At 37.0% G+C, this 23,836-nt stretch overlaps 2 protein-coding genes across 20 annotated transcripts in view; one reads left to right on the top strand and one right to left on the bottom strand.

Moving 5' to 3' along the window:
• The window catches only part of EFCAB7 (EF-hand calcium binding domain 7), a 46,995-nt gene extending 42,574 nt beyond the window's left edge, over positions 1-4,421 (bottom strand). The window contains exons 1-2 of one of the 2 annotated variants that reach the window (XM_077892085.1): positions 4,189-4,421; positions 1,790-1,977 (exon numbers count right to left, since the gene is read on the bottom strand). In XM_077892085.1, the coding sequence (XP_077748211.1) occupies positions 1,790-1,977; positions 4,189-4,193 (193 nt within the window). In that variant the 5' untranslated portion in view covers positions 4,194-4,421. The remainder of the gene's footprint in view (positions 1-1,789; positions 1,978-4,188) is intronic. The other variant, XM_077892084.1, reaches the window with a different exon arrangement.
• Positions 4,291-23,836, top strand: part of ITGB3BP (integrin subunit beta 3 binding protein) — a 69,420-nt gene continuing 49,874 nt past the window's right edge. For 2 of the 18 annotated variants that reach the window (XM_077892105.1, XM_077892112.1), the window contains exons 1-3: positions 4,337-4,709; positions 4,820-4,889; positions 22,586-22,628. In XM_077892105.1, the coding sequence (XP_077748231.1) occupies positions 4,697-4,709; positions 4,820-4,889; positions 22,586-22,628 (126 nt within the window). In that variant the 5' untranslated portion in view covers positions 4,337-4,696. Of the gene's footprint in view, positions 4,714-4,819; positions 4,890-5,140; positions 5,161-5,257; positions 5,399-10,483; positions 10,581-22,585; positions 22,629-23,836 lie in introns of those variants that run through there. The other 16 variants (XM_077892100.1, XM_077892106.1, XM_077892117.1 and 13 more) reach the window with 16 other exon arrangements.

Here is a 23,836-nt window from a genome sequence, read left to right as displayed (position 1 = left end):
GAGATCAAGCCCCACATTGGGCTCTGTGGTGGGCATGGAGCCTGCTTAAGATTCTCTCTCCCTCTCCTGCTCCCCCTCCCAAAAAAACAAAAACAGTTTTTAAATATACTATTAATTACAAAACAACTTTCTCAGAATAAAATGGATTATGCCTAAACATGTACTCAGTAAGTAGACAGTGTCATATCTAAGAAACAGGTATAACTTAGTAATTACTAATCTAACTAAATTTCTACTTTTAGAATTACTTGGTGCCCATTATTATGTCTAATAATAGTAAAAACATGTAACTATAAATGTTTAAAGGCTTACACCAAAATACCAATCTTTTGCTAGGGTTTACTTTAAGCTTTGACATGAGTCTATAGTACCTGTATTATCTATAAGTTAAAGTAAAAAAAAAAAAAGAAACTATAAACCTCTAGTAATGGTACTGTTCTATCCAACCTTGAAATGGAAAGTCAAAGCATATGTTATATGCATAAGTGGCAGAAAGATACAGATGAAAGACATAGTAATAAGAAAAATATCACTGCTTCACTCTACTTTATAAAACTCTACATTATCTGAACTCAATTATTAGACACTAAAGAGATAAACACTGAATAATCCAGATAATTCTCTAAGACTGAGAGCACCTTAGTAATTCGTATACTCATTGATTCGCAAACTAAATGCCATAATAATGAAAGTCAGGCTAAACTTTTAAACAGGAGATTCATGATCTCAGACTACTTTCAAAAGAATTTTTAAAAACCTAAAATTATAGTTTATAATAAAATATAAATTTTAATCTTTTCAATTTTCATATTCCCCAATATGGACTTCCTCAAATGATATCTTATTGCATACTAACCCGAGACATTATTGCAAAAATATGTCAGAATTTTTCTTTAAGGAAATCGCTTGTAACAGTTGGCAGAATAACTGTTTCTCCATTCATAAAGTTATTAGCCTTGATGAAACTGACATGAGTATTCAGTATTATCTGGTATTGTTTACATTCTCTTGAGAGTAAAGACCTCTAAGTCACTTGGTATACCTAGCAAGGACAAAATTCGTTGGGTTGAGGGATGCTTGCAACCAGAGAAATTTAGAAAATTCTAAATTTTCTTTAGAAACCATGAAGAGAAGCAAAAAAAGACCCAACTTCCAACTTCTCCACCCACTAAAAACAAACAAAAAGCCAACACTCTTTCAAAATTTTACTTATTTCCTAATATTTATCTTTTATAATCATTCAACCCATTTTTATATGTTCTTTACATTTTCCCCAGCATAGGTCGAATTCAGGTCAGTGATTCAGATGCCAAGTGTTTTAAATTCTATTATAGGGAATCCCTGGGTGGCTCAGTGGTTTAGTGCCTGCCTTTGGCCGGGGGTGTGATCCTGGAGTCCTGGGATCGAGTCCCACATCGGGCTCCCTGCATGGAGCCTGACTGTCCCTCTGCCTGTGTCTCTCATGAATAAATAAATAACATCTTTAAAAAAAAATTCTATTATAAATCTCAAGTTACCAAATAAGAATTTTTTAAAAAATATTTTTAAGCAAGTAATTGATAGAAGCTCTAAAAATACTAATCTAGTCTGTATAAACACTGAATGTTTTATTTTGAAGCTACCAGAATATATGAATATATAAAATGCACAAAAGCATAATGTAGTTCCACTGCTCAAGCTTCCCTAAGAAATTAGGATGATGTAACAATGTAATTCTTACTCCTGTCTTTCTGATCTATTAACTTTCAACAAACAAGGCAAAATACATATATTTTAAGGAAAAATTTACCCAAGTAAAGTTGTTCTTTAGAAATAATGTTTTCTAAGCTGCTTTTAAAAACAGTTAAGTAGGCAGCTCTACAATTCATATAAAATATCTCTTCTTCAGTTAGTGGAAATCTCTTTGTTCGAGGACTTTCTGAAAGCGCTGACTTCTGACTGGAGAAAGATGCATCTCTTCCTGGACTGATGGCCATTCTATTAGAAAAGGATTTAAAAATTTTAGTCAGTGTTAATCCCCTAAAATGTCAATGTTATCTTGCCATTCAAATGGGGGGGAAGGGGAATCAAAGCGTTAAAGTTTTCATATGTGTGGAAAAAAGACATAATATGCATACAGTTGTATTATTATATGCTAAATTATAATAAGACTTTGCCAGTTTATATATACATATATATAAATATACATGTATATATCAAATATCTAGTATATAGAAACATAAAAATCAACTGAGTGGAAATACATATAGAAAAAATATATATAGGAGAACAAGAATAAAGCCAAAGCAAAGCTGTAATATAAATGCAAAAGAAGTATCATAGAGCAAAGGCAAAGCACACAGCAATACTCTCAAAATAAGAGGATAGTAAGTTGGGGCACCTGGGCAGCTCAGTCAGTTAGGCATCTGCCTTCAGCTCAGGTCATGATGCTGGGGTCTTGGGATTGAGCTCAGCGGAGAGCCTGCTTCGCCCTCTCCTGTCCTCTTCCCAACTTGTGCTTGCTCTTGTTCTTGTACTCTCTCTCAGTTAAATAAATAAAATCTTCTAAAGAGAGAGGACAGTAAGTTAAGTCTTCATAGGGTTGTCATGAGGATTTAATATGTGTAAAGCATACAAACAGTGCCTTGCACATAAGTGCTAAATAAACTTTGAAAGAGTGGAACAGCAGCAATAATGAGAATTTGGATGTCATGTGACTGGGAGTTGGCCATCACCTCAGCAGTATCAACCAGGTCATTTCACCAATATCTCAATAATGCAGGCGCACATTTTGAATGAATTTTTTTGGATCCTATTTATAGCATTATCCTGAGATTTTACTGCATTTGTTACTAATAATGCGTGGGGTTACATAGCACCTCATCTCATAAGGCTTAAAGAACTATCCTATATCTTAATGCATCCTTAGCACTGCGGTCAGGAATCTTTTGTCCCTTTTACAGGTAAGGAAATTGAGGGACAGAGATGTCACCCAGCTAGCGGTTAAGTATCAAGAGGCAGTAAATTTTGATAACAGTTTCTTCTTTATTAGAGTGAATGAAGGCTTCTTGTACAACAGTTAGCTATGAGGCACTAAATTGTGCTGGTGGTCTAACAGCTTCCAACATTATTTTACCCAGCTTTGACTTCTAAAAATACATTCCAACCTAATAAATTGAATATTTCAAGTTCAACAATAAGACGACACAGGTAGGGTCCCCTTCAGGACTCATTGGATTCTTACTCAGGAGGCCTAAATCACTTGCACCTTCTTGAATTATATAGGTCTTTTACACTTGGGAAAGAAAGATAATAATCGCTTATCATGGATGAAGTACCCTATTTATAATACACAGACTGCCTGCCTGACACTTTCATATTACACCAGATTTAGAAGGACCCCATAGGGATGAGGTGTCACAGTCTGCTTCCTGCAAATTGATATCACTGTAATTAAGCATCAGTTTTAAACACATATGCGTGCACGCAGCTCCTCACCAAAGTGGCGGGGGGTCGGGGGGGTGGGGGGGGGTCGGGGGGAGGGGAACTGTTCCGAAAAGAAAGGAAGAATACGTGTTCATTTTGCAACAAATTTGCAAACAACTTTTAAGTTATTTATTTTTTTTTTTGGACCGTCCTCGAAATAACTCTTGGCAAAAAAAGGGGATTCCCTCCCATGGAAATCCCACAGTAGAAAAATGTTCCAGAATTCTATGCTTTCCCCTTTTGTGTGTGTGTGTGTGTGACGAGAGACTAAACGGAAGCTTCAATAAATATATAACTGCACCCCTCAGGTTTGGAAACCTCCTTCATTTAAAACTCCAGCCCGAGACCGCAACAGGGGCCCCCCCGCCCCCTCCCCGCCCCCCCCCGCCGGGAGCCCCGAGAGCACGTTGCAGCAAACGGCTCCATAAATAACCCGCCACACAATAGCAAGAAAAATAAACTGTTCGCCAGCGCCCACGGCTTCTGAAGGGCCAAGTGAAAGCAGCGGCGCCCAGGCGCCGGCCCCGCACGGTGAAACAGGCTCGCGGCTCGCCTCGGGCAACCTCTCTGTGCTCCGGGATGTCTCTTAGCACCACAACCGCGACCGCGGCGTTAGTATGACAGAGAAGTAAAAGCAGCAGCTGAGAGAGAGAAAAAAAAAAAAAAAAAAAAAAGTCGAGGCGGGGTGCGGCGCCGAGACAGAGACAGCGAGCCGTCTGCTACCTCATTCCAGCTCACACGCGAGGAAGCGCGGCCAGTTCCCTCCACGGATTCCGCGGTCCCCGCACCAGCAGCCGGACCGACCTCGGCCTTTCCTTGAATCACCATGGCAACTGCGCCTCTCCGCCACCGGAAATAAGAGGCGGAGCACCTCCCCAAACAGTCCGGGTAGAAATCGCCGGGCGTAAATCCGGAGAGGACCGACTGCTGTGCCGCTCGTCTGTCGGGGTCTGGAATGGCCGGAGTGGAAGGAGGGCGCTGTGTTGCACTGGCAGGGACCGGATGAGGTCCTAGGTCCTTAACTAGACTCTTCTCTCCTCCCTCCCGCCCCTTACAGTCGGATCCCTCGAAGCCGAGACGGTGTTTCCAGCGGGCCACTTTGCGTGTGACACCGGCACTGGCGCCCGCGAGGCCCGCGCTTTTCAGGCGCCAGTTTTTAACCCCCGCGAAGGTTCTCCGCTTTAGGAAGAGGCTGCTCGGTTCCTTCTATCCGGCGGTGGTGCTTTCCTGAATGTCGAAATGCCGTAGGTATCTACCGTCCCCCACCCCATTGCTGTTTCCTGGGTCGCTTTTTTGAGCAAGGAGAGTAGATAACTAAGTTGTCCTTAAAAATAACAGTCCGTTATTTTCCTAGCAAAGATGGGCCTACTGGGGGCTAACCAAGCCGTGCAATCCACTGCGTGCAAGGTATGGCAAAACCACAGGTAAGTCCAACAAAGTAGAGGAGCTATTTTATGGAGAAGGAGGAAGACGTTGGGAGGGGGTAGGGTGACCCAGAGTCGGTGGGAGAACAGTCCGTTGAGGTCAAAGGTGGTGACGATTTCTCCTTGGCTGAGTTGCAGGGTGGCCTCTATTTTGTAGGAGATGCAGTGTTTATCTTTCCCTATTGGGAGCTGTGATTAACGACTCTTTCCTGTTGAAATTCTTCTGTCGGGGTCTGTGATTGACAGTTCTTCCTAGAATTGACGTTCAGTGGTATAAATTCCCCGTTGAGCCTCCCCCTCTCTCCTCCTACTCCACTCCAGTGAAGTTTCCCCTTTATTAATTTTCGCATTTCCTCCCTTTGGTCGAGATCTTTGTCCAAACACATCGCTGATGAAGAGTCAGATTTTTCTGGTCAGTGACCTTTTTGCCACTTAGTGCCAGGACGGATCTTTCCTGCATGTCCTGTTCCACTGTGGAGCCAAATTGTACAAACTGGAAACCTTTTGAGGTAAAATTTGAGTAACAAGGAGGGGTATTGGGAGAACTTTCAGGCAGTTCCCCTCTGTAGTCCGTATTTATCAAGATTGTAAGCATTGAAGATCATCTTATCGGGTACCTCGGGTTTTTTTTTGTTTTTGTTTTTGTTTTTGTTTTACAAAGATTTGACAGTCAGCAGGTACAGATTCAAAAGTAAGGGGACAATTCCAAATTGTTGGATGGTTCTAAACCAGGATCCTAGATCTGAAAGTAGCCAACTAAAAATATTGGCACTTATTCCAACTTAGGAGAGAAAAGTTTCCCTTACAGAGGCAAACCCAGAGTCGTGTATGCCTCCTGGAAGTCCCTCCTTAAATCGGTCACGAAAGCAGAACAGCGATGACTGCAAGAGCACACGGAAAGGATTAACCCAGTGCATTTGAGAAGAAACCGTGTCAGTATAAACATGAAGCAATAGCTGGTTAACTTTTTGTGAAAGAGCAAAACTTCAAAGACTTTTTAAAAAATATTATCTCAAAAGAACTTGTTGGAACCAAGTGTGTTGTTAATAATATGGTAAAGTTGAAAATTCAGAAACCATGAATTTTGGACAAAAATCCAGAGTCAGTTAATAGTCCAGATGGAAAAGAGAGACTTCCGTGAATCCTGAACCTTTCAACAGGCCTGGTCCAGACATCTTGTGAAAACTCTGTCATCAGATGTTACCTGTTTCAATTCCAGTAAATCTTTCAGATCATATAGGGCTCGGGTCCAGTCAGAGTTTGATGCTTTCTTTAGATGTGTCATATGAATCCTAGAGTTCATTCCCTTAGGTGTGGTGCAAAAGGGTTGGCTAACAGTCCAGGGTAGGGAGCTTTCCAGCAAAGTTGAAGAGAGTCTTTCTGGACTCTTGGAGTCTTTCAATCCCCAAGTTGCAAGGTGTGGTGCTTAAGGTCGTTGTCTCCTGGGAGTGCACTGTGAAAAGATCACTCTACCAAAGCATGGTTGCTTTTAATAGAAACAATTAGGCTTTTACAATATTGAAATATATCTCCTTTTACCAACTGTGGATCAAAGGAATCAGGAACCAAGTGCACTGGATTTTCTGTGACTGTCTCAAACAGTGAAAGGTCTATGAGTTCCCAAGGGAGCAGGTCTGAGATTTAGAAGTAATAAAGGCAGTGCATTAGGCCAATTGAGTCTTTAGGCCAATTTAGAGGGTCTCTACAAATTTTGTCAATTGAGTCTTACTAGTGCCACTAGTGTGTTGGACTGACCCTGGGGATTGATGATTGGATGCACAGTAAAAGTGTTGTAAAACTAGCCAAACAGCAGACTTGTTAAAGCATCTAACTGATAAAATGGGCTCCCCAATCACTGAAGTTCAAGAGGGGTTCACCAAGTAGGGATAAGTTTTTTCTAACAGAATTTTGGTCACAGAAGAGGGGGAAGCCAGTCTACAAAAGAAGACTTTAGTCCAATGAGGAAACATACAAACCATGACCAAAGCATATTTATATCCATTAGATGGGGAAGCTGTATGAAATCCATTTGTGAAAATTGAATAGTCTTTGAGGTAATGTAAAGTGTTGGAGAGCCGTGCAGACAGATTTTCCTGTGTTGTGTTTTAGACAGGTGGGGCAAGTGAGGTATAGGTACCTCACTAATATTTCCCCACCAATATTGGTTCATAAACACTATCATTTTGTTAGTAGACCAATGATTTAATGCATGTACAGTGGTAAATAGTGGAATTTTTAAAATTTCTGGTAGGGCCAGATTGTTATTTGGTCCAAGCAAGTTTTTTTCTTTTTATCAAATGAACAATTATTAGGTTTCCAATTTTTTTTTCCTATTCCGGGGCCTATTGTTGGATGTCTCTGGTCAGTTTTTCAAGATTATCATTTGAGACACTATTCCTTTGGACCATGACAGAGGTTTGGCTATTGATTTCCTTGAGAGCAGCATTTTTGGCAGAAATATCAGCAAGGTGGTTTCCTTTGGCGTCCAGGGAGTCAAGTTTAGAATGCCCAGGACCTTAATAGCCAGAGCGGCCAACAAAAATATGGCATTTAATAAGGTCTGGACATAGGAACCATTTTTAATTTATCCCCGTCAGAGGTAAGGAAACCTCATTGTTTCCATAACATTTTCAAAGTATTGAGCTACCCTAAAGGCATACTGGCTATTGGTATAAATGTTTGTGGAGAATAGCCAGATTAAAGTTACTATAGTGAAAAAGAATTGTATGAGGACCAGTTACAGGAGGGTTTCATAGGAGACAAAATGACTAAAGAGTGTTGAGTGTAATGAGAATTAAGGAAGACTTCTTATGCATAGGGCACAAAGATGGGATCCCCTGACTATTCTTTCAGTTGCCTTATCCACAAAGGCAGTGGCTGGAATGGCTCTGAGGTGAGGTGGATATCCCTGTGCTGCAGGGTCCAGTTGTTAGCTGGAGGGTCACTATGAGTTGATGAGGGTCTCCCTGTTTTGGGGTGAGTACTCTAAGGGTATTATTCCCTTCCCTTTCATATACAAAGGGAAGTTGATAATTAGGACATCTGAAGGCAGGGGACTTTATTAGGCTTTTCTCTAAAGTCCCAAAAGCTTATCTTTCCAAATAGTAGGGTCAAGTTTGTTATTTTCAAGTAAAGCATATAGAGATTGAATCATACGAGAAGTTTGGAATCAATTTCAACAGCAGCTACCTGGCCAAAAAAAACTTGTAATTGGTGCTTTGGGTTGGGTTTTGGGAAGTTGAGAATGTCATGAATTCTGGATCTAAATGTAGTCCTTATTTCAAGATCAAATGCCCTAAGTATCAAACCTGGGTTTGAGCCAACTGTAGTTTTTCTTTGGAGATTTTTTTTTTTTAAGATTTTATTTATTTATTCATTAGAGACACACAGAGAGAGAGGGAGAGATATAGAGGGAAAAGCAGGCTCCTCACAGAGAGCCTGATGCGGGACTCAATCCCCAGACCTGGGATCACATCCTGAGCCACCCAGGCATCCCTTCTTTGGAGATTTTATGTCCCTTTAAGACCAAAAGTTTTTTTTTTTTTTTTAAAGATTTTATTTATTTATTCATAGACACAGAGAGAGAGGCAGTGACACAGACAGAGGGAGAAGCAGGCTCCATTCAGGGAGCCCGATGTGGGACTCGATCCCGGGTCTCCAGGATCACACCCCAGGCCGCAAGCTGCACCAAACCGCTGCGCCACCAGGGCTGCCCAAGACCAAAAGTTTTTGTTTTTTGAATTTATCATTTATCATTTAATTTTATTTAAATTCAGCTAATTAACATATAATGTATTATTGGTCTCAGAGGTAGAAAAGACCAAAAGTTATAACAGGTAGATGTTGTCTTCCTGTGAAGAGGTTTGAGAAAGACAGCAGAGAAGCAATCATCTGTGTATTGTAACAAAGTAGAACCTACAGGAAACTTTATATCATCCAATTTAAAGGTTTGTGAAAAGGACTCTCTGTGTAACCCTGGAACATTACTATCTGGGTGTATTGCCATCCTTCCCAAATGAAAGCAAAAATACTTTTATCAACTAGAATACTAAAAAATGCACTGCAAAGATCAATTATAATAAAAAGTTTTGCTTTCAGTGGCAGTTGGTGCCAGCAGTATGAGGGGGTTAGGAAAAGTCAGGTGCTGAGGGAATAACAGTGTTATTTACTGCTCAGAGGTCCTGGATAGACCTTTATCATTGGACATTGGGTTTTCTCACAGGAAAATAGGGGTATTGCAGGGACTAGTGCAAGGAATGATATAGCAATGACTCTTGTAATCTTATTTTTATTTTTAAGATTTTACTTATTTATTTATTCATGAGAGACACAGAGAGAGGGAGAGGCAGAGACACACAGGGAGAGGGAGAAGCAGGCTCCATGCAGGGAGCCCGATGTGGGACTCGATCCTGGGACTCCAGGATCACACCCCGGGCTCAAGGCAGGCGCTAAACCGCCGAGCCACCCAAGGATCCCCGTCTTGCAATCTTATATATGGGCTTGATGCCTTGAAAGATTTCCTTATTTATAGGGTATTAATTCTGGGGAGAGGTTTTGAGAGATCTGTTTGATTCTTGATTGGAGGTGTACTGTAGATTCTACCAACACCAGTTGAAGATTTTGTCCATAAAAAAGGTAATAGCTGGTCCAATAGGGACAACTGATCATTGTCCCCAGACTCAGCTATCGTGCCATCAGAGATGGAGCGAACAAAAGATGTCAGAGGATCATTTAATTTGCCTGGTTGACTATTTTGGTTACTACTATCAAATTTTAGAATTATTCCCCTCTTTGGAAGAAATTCTAGCATATTTTTCTAAGAAATCTCAGCCTAATAAAGGAATAGGGGTAGAGGAACTAAAGATGTAAATAGGGGCGTGTTTATGGATTTGAAGTCTCGATAATGTAAAAATAATAGTTCTCCCCAGTTGATCTTTAGATTCAATGCTGCTTATCAAAGGACACAATTAAGAAAATGAATTGTCAAAAGCTGGAGATAATTACAATTCCAGATTTCAAGTTATACTACGAGGCTGTAGTAATCAAAAGAGTATGGTACTGACACAGAAATAGAAACATAGATCAATGGAACAGGATAGAAAGCCCAGAAACAAACTCATGATTATATGGTCAGTTAATCTTCAACAGAGGAGGTAAGAATATGCAATGGGAAAAAGTCTTTTCAACAAAATGGTGTTGGGAAGCTGGACAGCTACATGCACAAGAATAGAACTGGACCACTTTTTTTTACATGATGCATGAAAATAAACTCAAAATGGATTAAGGACTTCAATGTGAGACCTGAAATCATAAAAATTCTAGAAGAGAGCACAGGCAGTGATTTTTCTGCAGTTGGCTGTGGCAACATTTTTCCGGATCTGTCTCCTGAAGTAAGGGGAACAAAAGCAAAAACTATTGGGACCACATCAAAATTAGATACTCCTGCATAACAGAGGAAACAGTCAACAAAACTAAAAGACAACCTACTGAATGGGAGAAGATATTTGCAAATATATATCTGATAAAGGGTTAGTACCCAAAATATGTAAAGACTTATACAGTAGAACACCAAAAACCCCTAAATAATCCAATTTAAAAATGGGCAGAAGACATGAACAGACATTTCTCCAAAGAAGGCATACAGATGACCAACAGACACATGAAAAGGTGCTCAACATCACTCATTATCAGGTAAATGAAATAAAAACTACTATGAGACATCTCACACCTATCAGTATGGCTAAAATAAAAAACACAAATATGTGTTAACAAGGATGGGGAGAAAAAGGAGCTCTTGTACATATTTGGTGGATATGCAAACTGGTGCAACCACTCTGGAAAATAGTACATAGGTTCCTCAAAAAATTAAAAATAAAAACACCCCATGATCCAGTAATAGCACTATTAGGCATTTACCCAAAGAATACAAAAATAATAATTTGAAAGGATATATGCACCCCTGTGTTAATTGTATTTACTGCACCATTATTTACAATAGCCAGATATGTAGATAGATAGATATAGATAGAATATTATTCAGCCATAAAAGAGTGAAATCTTGCCATTCACAACAACATGAATGTAGCTAGAGAGCATAATGCTCAGTGAAATAAGTCAGAGAAAGACAAATACTGTATGATTTCACTCATGTGGAATTAAACAAAGGGGAAAAGAGACAAACCAAAAAAACAGACTCTTAACTATACAGAGCAAACAGATGGTTACCAGAGGGGAGGTAAGTAAGGAGATGGGTGAAATAGGTAAGAATATACTCATCTTCATGAGCACTGAGTAATGTATAGAATTGTTGAGTCACTATTTTATATACTTGAAACTAATATAACACTGTATGTTAACCATACTGGAATTAAAGTAAAAATTAAAATTTTTAAAAATGAATTGTCAGGGTGCCTTGCCTTAGCATGCAACTCTGGATCTCAGGGTTGTGAGTTCAAGTCCCACATAGGGTATAGAGAGTACTTAAAAAATATATCTTAATGAGACACTGGGGTGGTTCAGTTAGCATCTACCTTTGGCTTGAGTCATGATCCCAGGGTTCTGGGATTGAGCCCCTCGTTGGCTCCCTGCTCAGCAGGGAACCTGCTTCTCCCTCTTCCGCTGCTTGTTCCCTCTCTCTGTGTCACATAAATAAAAATTGTTTTTTTTTTTTTTTAAATTGTTTTTGTAAGATTTTATTTATTCATGAGAGACACACAGAGAGAGGCAGAGACATAAGCAGAGGAAGAAGCAGGCTCCCCCCAGGAAGCCTGCTGAGGAACTCGAGCCCAGGACCCCGTGATCATGACCCGAGCCAAGGGCAGACACTCAACCACTGAGCCACCCAGGTGCCTCAAAATCTTTTTACAAAAATCTTTAAGAAAATGAATTGACAAACCACTGAATAGGAGAAAATATTTATAAGACATATTTTAAACAGTTTATATTGAGAATATATGAAGAATTCTTATAACTTGAACAGTAAAAAAAAACCTTATTAAATTATTAGTTCAAAAACTTGAACTAATAAATTTTTTTAAAAAGTTACATAAATGGCAAGGAAAAATTTTGTTAGTCATCAGGAAAATGCAGTTTAAAACTATATAGAAATACTGTTAACACCTGGTAGAATGACTTTTTTGTACATTTTACAATTAATAATATGCAAATACTGAATCTTAGTAAGTAGATTTGCTTTGCAGGGGGTCTAGGTTAGCACTTCAGAAACTAGTTTTTATGTATTCTAGGCTTGAGCAAATGATAAGTGTTTTCCAGATAATGGGAGCTAGGTTTTTAATGTTAGATAGAGGAATTTAAAATATGTTGGCTTGGCATTAGAGGTATCAATATGAAATCACAGATTTTTAAAAATATACATATAAAGATAGAGAAGTGTATTTTCTGTTCTAGCTCTGTCCATTGCCTATAAGCAATGACATAAGTAGCAACAGACACATCCAGTGCCCAGATCATGATTTCTACATACCATTGTCCATTAAAAAGAGCCAAGTCTCACTGAAGCAAAAGCAATATCCAGGCCCTTGGGCAGAGGATGTTTGTGCTGGAAGGTAAGGAAGATCAAAGAATTATGGACATATAGGATATACTGAAGGCAGTGTGAAAGGGGAATGGTTCATTGACAAATCTGGAACAATTAAACATCAAAATATATGACAGGAAACAGTTATAATCCATTGAATAAAATAAAATTCCATGATTCCATAGTGATATAAATAAGTGAATAGAGGGAAAAGGAAAGCTCTTCCTTGGAGTAAAATGCCAACTAAAAATTTAAACGAATGACAGAATTTGAAAATCATTAGTGGCTCTTTAAAATACTAGGAGAGGGTCCCTGGGTGGCTCAGCAGTTTAGCGTCTGCCTTCGGCTCGGGGCGTGATCCTGGAGTCCCAGGATCTAGTCCCACATCAGTCTCCCTGCATGGAACCTGCTTCTCCCTCTGCCTGTGTCTCTGCCTCTCTCTTTCTCACTGTGTCTCTCATGAAATTAATAAAATCTTTACAAAAAATAAAAAATAAAATAAAATACTAGGAGAGGAATGCCTGGGTGGCTCAGCGGTTGAGTGCCTGCCTTTGGAACAGGCCATGATCTTAGGGTCCCGGGACGAGTCCCACATCAGGCTCCCTGCATGGAGCCTGCTTCTCCCTCTGCCTGTGTCTCTGCCTCTCTGTGTGTGTCTCTCATGAATAAATAAAATCTTTAAAAATAAAGTACTAGGAGACAGTTTTATATGAAACAAGGTATTTACATATAAGGCTTCTCATTTATTACACTGGAGAAAATTGGTAGGGAATATCTTAATGATCAAATACATATCACTGATATTGTGACAAACCAATATCATGTACCTCAAGTTATCAGGCTCTCAAAAAAATACAGCATCACTCTGTTTTATGCCAAAAAAAAATGCATAAGCTTATCATGGAAAAATATCAGATAAACCCAAATTGGCAGGTAGTCTACAAAAATAGCTAGCCTATACTCTTGAAAAATTCAAGGACAAGAGAAAGTTTGAAGAACAGCTCTACATTAAGGAAGACTAAAGAGGTGAGATGAATAAATGCAATGAATGATCCAGGACTGGATCCTAGACTGGGGGCAAGGGAGAGAGGTGTGGATTGGCTATATTGGAACAAGTGATAAAATTTCTTTGTGGACTGTTGATAGATGGATTTTTTTTTTTTGCTTTCAATAAGTTTATTTTTTTAATTTTATTTAAATTCAGTTAATTGTCATATAATGTATTATTGGTTTCAGAGGTAGAGGTCACTGATTCATCAGTCTTATATACTACCCAGTGCTCATTACATCACATGCCCTCCTTCATGTTCATCACCCAGTTACCCTTCCCCCCCCCACTTTCCTCCCCTCCAGCAACCCTTAGTTTGTTTCCTATGATTAAGAGTCTTATGGTTTGTCTCTCTCTCTCTGATTTCATCTTGTTTTATTTTTTCCTCTCTTCCCCTATGATCCTGTTTTCTTTCTTAAGTTCCACATGAGTGAGATCATATGATAATTGTCTTTCTCTGATTGACCAATTGTGCTTAGCATAATATCCTCTAGTTCCATCCACGTTGTTGCAAATGGTAAGATTTCATAATTTTTTTGGTGGTTGAGTAGTATTCTACTATATACATACACATATGCACACATACCACCTCCTCTTTACCCATTCATCTGCCAATGGACATCTGGGCTCTTTCCATAGCTTGACTATTGTGGACATTGCTGCTATAAACATTGGGGTGCAGTGCCCCTTTGGATCACTACATTTGTATCTTTGGGGTAAATACCCAGTAGTGCAATTGCTGGGTTGTAGGGTAGCTCTATTTTCAACTTTTTGAGGAACCTGTATACTGTTTCCTAGAGTGGTTGTACCAGCTTGCTTTCCCACCAACAGTGTAAGAGGGTTCCCTTTTCTCAGCATCCGTGCCAACATCTGTCATTTCCTGGCTTGTTAATTTCAGCCATTCATACTGGTGTGCGGTGGTATCGCATTGTGGTTTTGATTTTTATTTCCCTATGCCAAGTGATGTTCATTTTTTCATGTGTCTCTTGGCCATTTGTATGTCTTCTTTGGAGAAATGTCTGTTCATATCTTCTACCCATTTCTCTCTCTTTTTTTTTTAAAGATTTTGTTTATTCATGAGAGACACAGAGAGGCAGAGACATAGGCAGAAGGAGGGGGAGACAGGGAGCCTGATATAGGACTTGATCCTGGGATCCAGGATCATACCCTGAGCCAAAGGCAGATAGATACTCAACCACTGAGCCACCTAGGCATCCCTCTTCTACTCATTTCTTGATTGGATTATTTGTTTTATAGGTAGTCCTGGATATAGAATATACAACATGGTAACTACATTTCATAAATACTGTATATTTGAAAGTTGCTAAGTGGGTAGATCTTTAAAGTTCTCATCATGAGAAAAATTTTGTAGCTGTGGTGATGGTTCATTACTAGACTTATTGTGATGATCATTTCATAGTATATATGCATATCAAATCAGGTATGTTGTATACCTGAAACTAATACCTTATGTGTCAATTCTATATTAGAAAAATTTCCTGATTTTGATCATTGTGATTATGTTAGAGAATGTCTTTGTTCTTAGAAAAGCACACCGAAATATTTATGGTTAAATGTATATGATATCATCAACTTATTTTCAATGACTTATAAAAAAGATTATACATATAAAATATTGATGATCCCCCAATTTATGATGATTTTACTTAAGATTTTTTTCCTTTATCATCGTACAAAAATAATACATATTTAGTAGAAACCATACTTCAAATTTTGAATGTTGATCTTTTCCTGACTAGTGATATTCAATATGATAGTCTCTTGTGGTGCCAGGCAGTGACAGTGAGCCATAGCTCCCCATCAGCCCCACCCAGTTGCAAGGGTGAAAAACTGGTATACTTAAAACCATTTTGTACCCATATAACCATTCTGTTTTTCATTTTTAGTATAGCATTCAGCAAATTACATAAGATATTCAGTAATTTATTATAAAATAAGCTTTGTGTTAGATTATTTTGCCTGATATTAGTAAGACCCTTTATTAATTGTACATTAATGTAAGTGTTGTGAGCATGTTTAAGGTACACTAGGCTAAGCTATATTTTGTATGTTAGGTGTATTCATTGCATTTTCAATTTGAGATATTTTCAACTAGATGGATTTAAGAGGACAAGAAATTCAAGAAAGAACTACAGTGAGCGAGTGAATGAGGAAATGGTAAAACAAATAGGACAAAATGTAAATAAGTGATAAGTCTGGGTAAAAGATAACAAGAACTCTTATTCCTAGAAATTTTTTTTAAGTTTAAATAAGTAAAAATTAAAAGTTACCCATCAAAACTCATCAAAATATTTTTTAAAAGAAAAGCAGAACACCAATGGGTGGATTAAACAGTAAATTAGATACAATTGAAGAAAGAATTAGACAACTGGAAGATAGATCTGAAGAAATTGCCCAAATGCCCTACACAGAAAAGAAATACTAAGAAATAAGAGTTTAAAGATCTGGAAAGTGGAACTAGAAAGTCTAAAATTACTTCTAGATGAAGTCTAGAAAAGAAGAATGAAGGAAAGTCAGTATTTGAAGAGATATAGTTTAGATTTTTCCAGAACTGTTAAGACATAGATCCATATAAAAGACTACCTTAGAGATAAGACTGTTAATATGACATCTTTTAGGAACCTGCATTTAAACTACCTTAAACAGGTTTGGAAGCTCATAAAAAATTAAGGGAATTAAATATATTCCTCAATTTGAGACTGAAGTTTTAAGTTAAAAAAAAATACATTAATTAAATAAATCATTGATTTGTATAATACTTTTGTGCCCATCACTGTGTCAGGTTTTGGGGATTCAAACATGAACAGATGCTATATATGCTAGGGGTTTTAATTTTTGTTGAACTACAAGGATGTTTAACCCAGAGAAGTTGCTAATGACATAAATATCTTAGTTCAGGGAGGAAAGACAAACATATAAATAGACTATTTCAACATAAGTTTTTAGAGGTGCATGTTCAAGTCCTATAGTTCTATAGAGTAGAAAAGTCCTTAATGCAATGTGGACTGTGTCAGGGAAAACTTAAGAGGTAATTGTGCAGGGATCCCTGGGTGGCGCAGCGGTTTAGCGCCTGCCTTTGGCCCAGGGTGTGATCCTGGAGACCCGGGATCGAATCCCACGTCGGGCTCCCGGAGCATGGAGCCTGCTTCTCCCTCTGCCTATATCTCTGCCTCTCTCTCTCTCTCTCTCTCTCACTGTGTGACTATCATAAATTAAAAAAAAAAAAAAGAAGTAATTGTGATAGAATCTCAAGGGGAGGGTAGGCAGCATTGTAAATCTATTATTAATTTTTATGCTGTAAAATACAATAATACAAAAATATGTAAAATACCACCTTTTCCCCATACTTAATTCTGATAAAACTATGTGATCCCTTTTGATAGATTTTAGAGGGATTTAACTTATATTCTTTATGTGTATGCATGTGTGGTGACACACATATATATGTATAAAGTATATATATTATGTATTATATATAAAAGTTTCTGAGGGAGGAAATAATTATTAATGTTTTCTTGTTCATTTTTGAGAATACTCATGTGAGAATGAAATTATTTTAGGTCATTTCTTATTTTGCCCAGTGACAATTTCACCTCTATTTATCTTCTGGGGTCAGTATTCCCAAATATATTCCTTTACCTCTGTAAGAATTTTTTAGCTAATTCTTTGTTAATCTTTTAATAAGGAGGCTTTTGACACAAAAAACATCTGTTGTCCAATAACTGCTTAAGGTTTTGGTCAGTTTTGTTGTGAATAATAACAAAGGATTGAATATTTAGGTGCTTTCACATGGTAACTATATCTCTACATATAACAGAGTAATATTTCTTTCTACTCACCCATACATGATAGTGAATTATTGTATGACTACCATGAATGTTGAACACAAAAGAGCAAAGGCTTAAATGAAAGGGAGAATATAATATATTAAAAAGGGTATGAAAAGATTCTTTTCCCTTCTTTTCTCATTCTCATACATAGAATGGGAAATAAATCATTTCAGATATCTCAATTTACACCAAAGGAGTCATATGGGATGTGAATTTGGTAATTGCCTTTCATCAAAGGATTTCTAAGCATCTCACAAGTATAGTCAATCCTTTAAATATTCTTTCAATATTGTCATCACCATTATAATGAGAAGTAAATGGAAGCACTGATGTTGTAAGTGATTATTTTCCATTGAGAAATTCCCTGCTAGTTTACAGGCCAGTGTTATTACCAACTTTATGAAACTTAGGTTATGTGATTTGCCCAAACTTAGGGGAGGAATTTGGGGTAGCATCAAGGTCCTCTGAGTCTTATCTCTTTTACCAAGTTTATCGCTCTCCCTCCCTACACACACTCTACCCTCAGCTCTACTGTTAAAATTATATTTAATCCAGTATTTTAAAGGGAAGCTCAAAGGGGACCTGGGTGGCTCCGTCATTTGGGTGTCTGACTCTTGACTTTCACTCAGGTCATGATCTCAGGATTGTGAGATTGAGCCCTGCATTGGGCTCTGCACTGAGAATGGAGCCTGCTTGAGATTTTCTCTCTCCCTCTCCCCTTTCTGCCTAATCACACTCTCCCTGAAAGAAAAAAACAAAAACAATGAAAGAGAAGCTCGAAGCATGTAATTTTGTGTCTTTTGAGGTGTCAGTCCTCATTCTTAATTAGAAATCAAATGAAAGTTCATTTTTTTCTAGAGTAATTTCTTTTATATTGTCGCCAGTGTTAGTACTGTTGTACACTGAAGCTCATGTACTAGTTCTGTTCTGATAGAATCAGAGAATTCTGTTCAGGATTCAGGTAGTATCCTGATACTACCATGTGATAAGTTAAATAAAATAGGGAAGGATAGTCCTACTAGTACGACTAATCCTAAAAATATGGTTACTTTCTTCTCTCCTTGATAGAAATTGCAAGTCAAATGTATTTATCTTTCCTAAATTCTAAAGAGCAAAATGCCAGTAGCAACCAGAATTTTCATCCCAATGAGTCTAAACTTAGTACACCTAAAAATGAAACAGGGTAATTAAATTTGGTATAAATTTGGGTTAAGTTGGAAGTGGGAAGTAACCTGCAGAGGTAATAAGGTTACCAGTAGGACGGAGGAAATTAGAATATAGTAGATAAGTGCCCATTTGAAAAATTATTTATTTGGGATGCCTGGGTGGCTCAGCGGTTGAGCGCCTGCCTTTGACTCAGGGCGAGATCCTGGAGTCCCTGGATTGAGTCACACATCGGGCTCCCTGCATGGAGCCTGCTTCTCCCTCTGCCTGTGTCTTTGCCTCTCTCTCTCTATCTCTCTCTCTGTCTCTCATGAATAAATAAAATCTTTTTAAAAAATTGTTTATTTTTAGGAGCACCTGGGTGGCTCAGTTCAGTCAGTTAAGTGTTTGCCTTTGACTTAGGTCATGATCCCAGGGTCCTGGGAGTCCAAGGCCTGTGTCAGTCTCCCTGCTCCTCAGGTGGAGGTCGGCTTCTCCTTCTCCCTCTGCCTCTTCCTGTTTGTGTTCTCTCTCAAATAAATAAATAATTTTTTGAAAGTATTTATTTTTAAATTGTGGTAAATATGTATATAACAGAATTTACCATTTTCTTTATTTTTTTATAAAGTTTACCATTTTTTAAAAGATTTTATTTTTATTAGATAGTGCACACAAGCAGGGGGCAGGGCAGAGAGAAGGGAAAGAGAGAATTTCAAGCCGACTCCACACGAAGCGCAGAGCCCAACATGGAGCTCCATCTTACGACCCTGAGATCATGACCTGAGCCACAATCAAGAGTTGGACATTTAACCAACTGAACCACCCAGGCATCGCTGAAGGTTACATTTTAATCATTAAGTGTATAGCTCTGTGACATTAAGTACATTTACCGCGTGCAACTATCACCCTCATCTATCTCCAAAACTTTCCCTCTTATAAAACTAAAACTTCATACCCATCAGACAGTAAGTCCCTATTCTTCCTTCATCCTAGCCCTTGGCAGCCACTATCTATTTTCTTTGTTTATGAATTTGACTACTTAAGAACCTCATTTGAATGGATCATTATAGTATTTGCCATTTTGATATGGCTTTTTCACTTAGTATGATATTTTCAAGGCTCATCTGCGTTGTAGCATGTGTCAGAATTTCTTTCCTTTTTAAAGCTAAATAATATGCCTTTTTGTATATGTATACTACATTTTGTTTACTCATTTACCTGTTAATGTACACTTGCATTACTTTCACATTTTGGCTACTAGAAATAATGTTGCTGTGAACATGCATATACAAATACCTGTTTGTGTCTCTGTTGTCAGTTCTTTTGGATATATACCCAAAAGTGGAATTGCTGAATTATATGGCAATTCTACATGTAATTTTTTGAGAAACTGCCAAACTGTTTTTCACAGCAGCTGTACCATTTTCCAGTCTCGCCAGCAGTGCACGAACATTCCAGTTTTCCATATCCTAGCCAACGTTTTCTGCATTTTCTGTTTTTTTTGGTAGTAGACATCCTAATGGTTGTGAAATGGTATCTCATTGTGTTTCTGATTTTCTTTTTCCTAATATTAGGGATGTTGAACATTTTTTCATATGTTTATTGGCCAGTAGTATATCTTCTTTGGAGAAATGTCTATTTGACATTTCTTTTGGGACATCCCGTTTTTTAAACCAAGGTAGCAACCCCTAAAACTGCTTATAACTTTACAGAATTACCATACATATATCATGTTTAATTGCCAACTAATACTGGTAACGAGTAAATACTAAAGGAAAATACTTATCCCATATATCTAATCAAATTTTGTCTTCTTCCTTTATATGTTTCAACCGTCTCTTTCTCTATGTTCCTATTAACATCATCCTTTTCCATGTAACATAATTTCATGTTTATATTACAGTTGTTTGTGTATAAAAGAGTGGAAAAAAAATAAAAACATATAGTATGTGCTCAATTTAATAACATATTTTAGCAGCGGGCCTAGTTCTAATAGATCTCATAAAATCCTCTGCTAGGTTTGTTCTTTACCTTTCCCCCTCAGTTCAACAATGATTTATTATGCACAGAACCTGAGATCTGAGTTTCTGCCCTTCATGCTGTGTGACAGTGGGCACATCACATTAACTCTTCCATATTGGATGAATTAAGTGATTTCTTATATTTCTCCTAGTCACATCTATTAAATCTTTTCATGATTCTAGTAAATAATACCAGGTTTTAGTTTACATGCCTGAATTATCTGAAAACCATATCATCTACAATAAATCATGTTTTTAGATTCTCACTAAACTGTTAAAGTGGGAAATAACAGTCTAACCTGGCTCGCTTTCTTGTTTACATTTATATATTTCCTTGAGCTTCTTAGATCAACCCTAGGACCTAAACTGGAAATCTAAATCCAAACATTTAGTTACTTTCTCTAAGAATTAATCATCAATAATAAAGCAATATTTTGAACGGTTAATATCAAAGTAGGGTTTGCTTCCTTCTAATAGGTAGTATTACATTTTAGTTTTTAAAAACAAAGGATAAAAAATGATGTGCTGTGTACTTACTTTTTTTTTTTTTTTAAGATTTTTTATTTATTTATTAGAGACAGAGAGAGAGACACAGGCAGAGGGAGAAGCAGGCTCCATGCAGGGAGCCCAATGTGGACTCCATCCTGGGTCTCCAGGATCATGCCCTGGGCTGAAGGTGGCGCTAAACTGCTAAGCCACCAGGGCTGCCCTGTGTACTTAGTTTTTGATTTCTACTTTTGAAATTTTATAAAATACCAAAATATCTCATACACCTAAATAGAGCACTTTATATTTCAAAACTAAATATATATACTTTTTTTTGGGAATCACTTGCCATTGTTATTTGTTTATACCTCTATTCTCTTCTTGCTTCATTGAGAATTAACATTAATTCCAAGTGGACTTCTAAAAGATATAAGTAAGTTTTCAAAGTGATTTAATTAATCTCAAGAAATAATGTTATGTGATAAGCTAATGTAGATATAATAGCAAAAGAAGTGAGCCCTTTTTTGATAGATTAAATTTTTGTATTTAATATTTACTACTCCATAGTGATTGTAAATTGTCCATCTCTCTTCTATTTTTTCTTGTTCTTGTCACTTGTTTGAAAGTCAATAGTCAGGAAAAAAAAAGTCAGTATTTATGAATAGTCCGTTTCTAAGATGTATAAAAATTTTTGTTTTCTGTAATACAACCTTTACAATGTAATCCTCTTTTTTCTTTCTTTATTTCTTTCTTTCTTTCTTTCTTTCTTTCTTTCTTTCTTTCTTTCTTTTTTGCTTTATGCACAAATTCTCTAATATTTTAGATAGAGTAATTTCTATTTCTTAGGGATCAAGAAAAGTACTTTTAACGTTGCATTTGTCACTGGGAAAACTAGTTTTAATTTATATTGACCTTTTCCTCCTTTGAGCATTTAGTCTGCATTCAATAAAATGTTGATGACTGCTCTTTAGAAGACAGCTGTACGAAATAAAGTATTATAAATATTCAGCTTTCCTTTCTAAGCATTGTCACCAACAGCTGGGCATCCAGTTTAGCAGAACAGATTTTGCACAGAGAGAGCCTGGCATGTTCCTGAATCAGTTTAGTGAGAGAGACAAAAAATAGTTTCTTATGGATTGGGGACTTATAAAGACATAGAACATCTGTTCCTCAGTTAAGTCATAGTCTGGTAACACTGAATCATGTTTAAAGCTAGAATAATGTGCAAAACTTTTTTCACCTTGTTCATACTTTAATACCTAGTGCATTATTACCGCAAATAATATACTTTCAACATCTCCATTAAGGGAGTGTAAATTATTTTGTCCTTATGCATAATTTTTCATTAGTGATATTTTAAAACACAAATATGTTAATATTTACTAAGATTATTTCATAATATTTTAATGCTTGAAGAGTACAATTTTGAAATATGCTATTAAATTTAGTTTCATCATCCTGAAAATTGCTTTGCTTTCATCATATAATATTCTGCTTTAGTTGGCAAAAGCAACTCAGAATCTTTGTTTATATATATTGCTCTTAAATATATAGCTGCCTAAAGCATATAAATCTAAGATTTTATATATATATATGTATTTTGTTTGCAGTGTTAGGAGATCACTGAAATTGGATCATCTACTAGAAGCAAATGTAAGTATTTACCTGTGAATTTGTAATTGTATAACAAGTGTATTTTTAATTTTTTAACAGATTTACCTTAATAAATAGAAAAATTGTCAAAAAACATTGTGACATAATTGTGATTGCTACACCATTTTCTACATAAAACGGTTTTTGTAAATCTAATGTATGGATGTTCTTGGCCAGATTGAGGTTTTCATTTAAGAGGCAAATTATTTAGAAGCCTTAATAAAGTAATTCAGTTGAAATTAATTTACTACTATTTGTGGAAAAAAATATTCTGCTACATAAAGGCACAAGAAACAATATGGAACAGTGGCAGTACTTTAATCTGCATTCGCTAATCTGCTAAATTGAAATAAAAACATTAACAGCATTTTTATATCAAAAATGTAATTACCTCCCTCAAGCTATCCTGGCATAATTAAACAATAAAATACTAACACTGTAATAAATTCCACCATGGTTGTCACAATAAAAATAAAAATGTACTGTTGCTATTACTTTTTGTAAATCTAGTCATAGTACATTGCCACTGCCGGCATATCATGACATATGTTGGTTTATTATCTTTTCATATCAACTATAGAGCTAGATACAAATACTAATATTGAGATACTTATGGCCTCAGTAATCTTAAATGCAAGTAAATTGGTGAGAAAGTAAATTAAAACAAATAGTCAATAAACAGCGCTCTTACAAAATCCCATATGAGGATGTCATTTCAAGAAATGGGTGTTATATGGAATTTCCCTTTGGAAGACTCACTGTTATTTAACAATTTACCATTTTTAAAACTTCCTAGATGCTTTTTAAAAAAATTTAAACAAAAGTGGCAAAATAATGCAATGCCACTAAGAAAATCGTTAGCAGTGTAATTAGCAGTTTAGAGTACCATTATCCTACTTGTTCTGTACAGAATGCAGCTGTGACTGTAATTCTGCATCTGTTTCTTTGGTCAGAATGGTATTTTGGTAGAGGAGTAGTCCAGCTTGAAATGAAATACTGTTCTTTCCTGCCCCCAAACCGTTCTTTGGGAGATGGTAACAGTATTTGAATAGCAAAGATTGGCTATTTAGAAATTCATCCTCTTTGTGAAGTACAATTGTCATCATGGCAGGCTTTTTATCCATTTTTACTTCAGATTAGGATGTGTCAAGATAGCCAGTGCCACAGCTAATATCCTGTATTAGAAAAATAATTGTTGTGTTTGGCTC

This window comes from Canis aureus, chromosome 3 (assembly GCF_053574225.1).
Source record: "Canis aureus isolate CA01 chromosome 3, VMU_Caureus_v.1.0, whole genome shotgun sequence".
Taxonomy (NCBI): domain Eukaryota; kingdom Metazoa; phylum Chordata; class Mammalia; order Carnivora; family Canidae; genus Canis; species Canis aureus.
This window is presented reverse-complemented; position numbering and strand designations above follow the sequence as displayed.